Below are 5,359 nucleotides of genomic sequence, written 5' to 3'. Positions count from 1 at the left end.
CTGTTCAATAAGAAATAAAACGGGACAGAACATGCTGTTATAGGAAAACAATTAGTGATGGAGTTCTGTGATGTGGCCAGGCATGAAACATTGGTTCTTGGTCCCTCCCCGAAGTGTATTATTTTGCAAGTTCCTCATGTCCTGAAGTGTTTTATTTCGTGTTATACCACAAAAATTTGCCAAATACAATGCTTTGTTTATTAATAAATGCTTTTGCATGCTTTTCATCCTTACATAGTTGCTTTTAATATTGCAGAACATTCACAAGGCAAGTTAGTTCCTGTTTGAAGTTTTAGCACAAGCCTCTCATTTGTTCTTTTTTTTTTTTTTTTAATAAAAGAGGGTCATTTTGTCATTTTACTGAAAAACAGGAAAGAGCAAACTCCTCTCCTGAAACTCCTTTAGTGAAAAAGTCACTGATTCAGAAGTCACTTCTCAGTTACACCCGGGATTCCTTTGACAAATGTTCAATGTCTCCTTACAGAAAGCTTCACCACATTAATTATAGTTTTGCTTCTATACCTGCGAGTCAAAGCAGTCATTACTATTGTCAAACTTGTGGTGATAAACAAATTAGGCATCTTTTCACTCCGGCGAATGAAGAAGTCCACAGCTCTGTGGTATTTTCTTATGAAGTCCTCATATGTAAATATTAGAATTTTTTAAACCAATGAAAAACACCACACATGTTCTGTACAAATTGAAGTTTAATTGAAATGCTCTTGTATAAAAATAGGATTTCCACTGGGTTTCATACAACTTTTACTATAGAGAGAATATCTAACACAAGGCTGTGCAGCCAGTGATAGGTAAACCCCATCCCATCGCAATTTCGCCAAACACTTTCATCTGTTTTAGGGAGATTACACAGACCCAAAAAAACAACATTAATGGACTTTTGATTTAAAATGACAACAGCCAGGAGAAGTTAAATAACATTCATTGCTCTTTCAATTTAAGTAAACCTTGTTTTTATTCCTTTTTACATTGACAACAGCTTCAGTGCATCCACCATCTCTTGTCAAAATGTAAAAAATGACAACAGGAATGCAAACAAAAGGCCATAAAAAGATATGCAAATTTTGGGATTTTAAGCATGAAAATAAATAAAAAATAAATAGCCACAGAGTGTGGAATGTCTACACGTTACAAATAAATTAAATGCAAAGAAGAAAACTGTACAAAAAAACTGTACAAGTTTAACTTTTAAAAAAGAAGAGGGAAAAAAAGGATTTATGAATATTGCATTGATTGTGCATTTTCACACCCAGGTCCCCCAAAACCCAGGAGACAGACTAATGTAGTTTCAGCAGTGGGATGAGGAGCAGAAGAGTAAGCTGAGGGGAAGGAGCGTTCCAGCCCCTCAGAAGGTACAGCGGTTATACCAAATCTCTATACACATTCAGAGAAAGAAAAACAGTTTTTTTTTCTAGACAACCCATATAGGCTAAAATCTGACTGAGCAGCGTTAGAAAGAGACGCAGTGAGTGTGTGCGTTTCAAGTATTTCTATCGATCAACCCCTTGTCCCCACTGTCAAACCCTTCAGCTGGCTGAAGGTTTATGTGCAATGGTCTTTCACCAAACACCACGTAACCTGTGAACCAGCTCAAGGGAAACTTTCAAACAAAATAAAAGCAACAATGAAAGCCCCAAAACAGCAGCTTTCAAAAAGGCACTCCAAATCAAAAATTAAAACATTTAAATAAAAAGTTGTCCAAGCTCTATGAGAGCAGCCACATCTGTGTAGGAGGCTTGCCAGATGCATAAACCAGCTTTGTAACAATAAAATAATAATAATAATAATAATAATAATAATAATAATAATAAGTGCTGGTAAGTCCACCCAAACAGCAAATGTTCCCCTTTTAGGAAACAAAGTTTATGAATTGTAAAAAATAATAATAACAATAAAAAGGTTGAAAGGAAGAGCACACTGTAATAAATTATGATTCCCTACAAAAGAAAAAAAAATCTGCAAGCTTGACAATGTAAGGATGCAGATTAAGAGTCTGTTGAGTCCCAGCTCTTTTTTTTTTTTTTTTTTTAAAGCAACATGTATTTTATCTTTCAGAGGCTCTCTTTGCTGGAGCTCATGCTGGAATTGTCCGCACTGATGGTACGTAGCCGGATGTCACCCTCTTCCGTCTTTGATGCTTCAGCGTGACGCATCCATGGATGTTCAAAGATCTGCTCCAGAGTTGGTCTGTCTGAAGGCCTCAGGGACAAACACCACTTAATCAACTGCTGGCACTCTGTTGGAACACAATGCAAGTGATGAATTAGCATCTTGCTACCATCAGCTCAAAACTAGACGACCACACCCTATTTACTACATCGTGCACTATTGTGCCAAGTCATAAAAACTGAATAGACTCTCCAGGGTACTCCACTTACAATGTTCTCCAGCCTAGGGCACGCTAGGCATGCAATATGAACTTTGCATTTTATAAAAAAATAAAAAAATAAATAAAAAAAAAGAGTACAGCACTATATTGGACACACATTATGTGTGTGACCCATTATCATTAATAGTATTAATACACTAAATAAATACTGTACAGACCTGCTGAGATTCTCCGTCTGAAATAAAGCCGTCCTCTGAGGATCTCCTCGTCCTGCTCAAAGGGAATGTCTCCACACACCATGTCATACAGCAGCACCCCTAGTGACCAAATGGTGGCTGAGCGGCCGTGGTATCTATGGAAACGTATCCACTCCGGAGGGCTGTACACTCTCGTACCTGTGACACACATTGAGAAATAAATAACATGTTAGCTATAAAGACAACACACAAAAAACAAATACACATCGGTGGCTATGTTCACTCCTCCCTCCCTCAGACTATGTGTCAGCTTTGCTGTTGACTCAGTGCTCTATTGAGATTCTAGAGCGCCCTTGGAATAGAAAAGAGGTGGTTTAATAAAAAAAAAAATAATAAAAAAAAAAAAAAAGTGCTTGAGGGGGAGTATGAAGGCCACATCACTCATAACGTAGCTGTCTGGTGCTCCAAAGAGCCAACAGTCCCGCCCTCCCCCAAAGGGCAGGAGTGTCTTGGAGACAAAACGAAGACAGAAATAGCAACGTGAGCCGTCACGGGACCTGCACACTCAGGTTTCACAACACACATCTGTTACGTGGCAGCCGATCTGTTTACACTCAGAGATGAAGCAAAATGCTTCATCTAAAGCTTTAAAAATGTTGGCAATCTTCATTTAAGGATCAGATTTCATGTTTACTTAGAGAGCAGAGGAGAGACATGCCAAATCATTTCATAGCAACAGAAAACGTCATGAAATATAATGAGCTGAAACACTGATCTGTTTTTGTAACATAGCATGGGAAAACCCCACACTTCTTACAAATACAAAACAAATCAATGTAAAAAAAGAAATCCCCTAACAGTCATTCTTATGACCCCAAAAAAAAAAAAGCACAAAATACACAAATCAACTGCACAAATTTGTACGTACCATCAAAATCAGTGTACACCGTGTCCTTGAGGATGGCCCCAGAGCCAAAGTCGATCAGCTTGAGCTCTCCGGTGCGCAGGTCCACCAACAGGTTCTCATCTTTGATGTCTCTGTGCACGACGCCGCAGCTGTAGCAGTGCCGAACAGCCTCCAATACTTGCCGGAAAAAGCCCCGGGCCGTGCTCTCGTCCAAGGCACCCTTCTCTGTGATGAAATCAAACAAGTCTTTGACAAGCTCCGGTCTCTCCATGATGATCAGCCATCCGTCCGGTCTCTCGTACCAGTCCAGCAGCTTTATGACTCCTCTGAAGTTGGAGCCTACCTTTTTCAGCAGCACGATTTCCAGAGGCACCATCACACCATTCTGCAAGAACATAGTTTATTTATATATATTTCGTTCTTTCAGATAGCATGCTGATGCAAGAACAGCTTTATGGCTTAAAATAAAATAAACATATAAATATACTTACAATGGATCCCCATTCTGTAACTCTGTCCTTTGCAACATGTTTAACTGCGACCTGAAAAACGAGAGAAGTGTAAATATAAATACAGCTCACGTGTATTATAGCTCAAATTTGCAGCAAAGGTAAATTAGTGCAGTGTGTGTATGCGTGCATGAGTGCGTGCGTGCGTGCGCGCGCGCGCGCTCCCGTGCGTGCGTTGCTCACCGGTAAACTGTCAGAAATTCGACTGCCAGCGTAGACGGTCCCAAATCCCCCGCTTCCCAACACGGAGCCCACCTGATAGACCTTCTCAAACGGCTCTGGCTCCACTTTCACTGAAAGATATAAACATAAAACGCATATAATCAGTCATTTAAGTGAGAAACCCTGCAATGGAGAAAGAGGGAATGGACGTCGTGACTGTTAGCTATGCGTGTACTCCGCTTACAGTGAATGAAACTAGATTACCGTAACGTTACTATCTGCTGAGGCACTCATGATGCCAAGAACAAAAATAAACCAAAACAAAGCTACTATCTATACAAGAGTTAATGCAGTTATACTCATTGCACGTGAATTATAAGGTAGTAACGCGAGTTAAAAAAAAAAACAAAAAAAAAAAACACACACACATTTGGTTAGCACACCGAGCTAACTCACCTGGCTGAAGCTGAATTTTCACCGGTAAATGGTCCACACTGTTCGGGCTGCAGATGTGGGAAAAAGAACCAAACTTTGATAGCAGCATATTTTGAGGTTAAAACTGAAAAGGACTCCTGTGATTTTTATTTTCGCAAAAGAAGAACAAAACGCTGAGAGGAGACGGGTTGTGCTGCCAACCGAAGGCACACAGAGATGAGACGAAGCTTAACGGTAGTAGATCCGTTAAATCCGATGCAGCGCAGCGTCTCCAACAACAAAAAAATAAAATCAATCCAGGGTTTTAAATAAATACAATCCTCAGTTGGGTAAATCTTGGTTGACGCTCGTCCCCCTGATAAACATCAAGGAGAGACGAGTTGGCGTTACATTAACGCAAATACCGCTCAGTTTTGGTCGTATCTGACTCTGCATCTGCTCTCAGGAGCCACTCTCCGCTGCGTCTGAGCCGTGCCGCGGAATAATCCTACTCCTATAACGGCAATATTTTGGTGTGCGTGCCGACTAATATCCCTCCGCCGTCCCGGATCATTCTTTATCCTTACCAAACAGTCTTTTTTATCCTGATTATTTTAGGCCAGACGTTTATATAAAAATGCGACAAGCGACATATACTTTAATTTAAACACGATATGCGTTTATTTTAGATTTGAAATGATGCACTCGCAGGACCTACTTCGACGCTCAAGGATCACACTGTCTGGATGGTGCGTGATGCGGCTCATTTGCATCCCCAGAGTTCCTCAGCTAATGAAATTGCGTATATTAATACAGTTTTCTG

General features: G+C 40.2%; 1 protein-coding gene across 1 annotated transcript; it reads right to left on the bottom strand.

Moving 5' to 3' along the window:
• Positions 1–689: 689 nt before the first annotated feature.
• Positions 690–5,041, bottom strand: LOC128534582 (serine/threonine-protein kinase pim-3). Its single transcript, XM_053509044.1, has 6 exons — positions 4,579–5,041; positions 4,144–4,253; positions 3,943–3,993; positions 3,473–3,836; positions 2,566–2,742; positions 690–2,254 (listed from the first exon to the last, which is right to left on the bottom strand). The coding sequence occupies exons 1-6, from the start codon at positions 4,664–4,666 to the stop codon at positions 2,070–2,072; spliced, it is 975 nt and encodes a 324-aa protein (XP_053365019.1). The 5' UTR covers positions 4,667–5,041; the 3' UTR covers positions 690–2,069.
• Between the last annotated feature and the right edge of the window lie 318 nt (positions 5,042–5,359).

This window comes from Clarias gariepinus, chromosome 12 (assembly GCF_024256425.1).
Source record: "Clarias gariepinus isolate MV-2021 ecotype Netherlands chromosome 12, CGAR_prim_01v2, whole genome shotgun sequence".
Lineage (NCBI taxonomy): Eukaryota > Metazoa > Chordata > Actinopteri > Siluriformes > Clariidae > Clarias > Clarias gariepinus.
The sequence above is the reverse complement of the archived record's forward strand: the minus strand, read 5'-3'. Positions and strand labels throughout refer to the sequence as shown.

Bases quoted from the DNA above. Each gene is read 5' to 3' on its own strand.
- LOC128534582 (XM_053509044.1), bottom strand. From the start codon at position 4,666: ATGCTGCTATCAAAGTTTGGTTCTTTTTCCCACATCTGCAGCCCGAAC. The intron at 3,994-4,143 runs GTGAGCAACGCA...CTCGTTTTTCAG, and splicing joins GAATTTCTGACAGTTTACCG to GTCGCAGTTAAACATGTTGC. The intron at 3,837-3,942 runs GTAAGTATATTT...ATGTTCTTGCAG, and splicing joins TTACAGAATGGGGATCCATT to AATGGTGTGATGGTGCCTCT.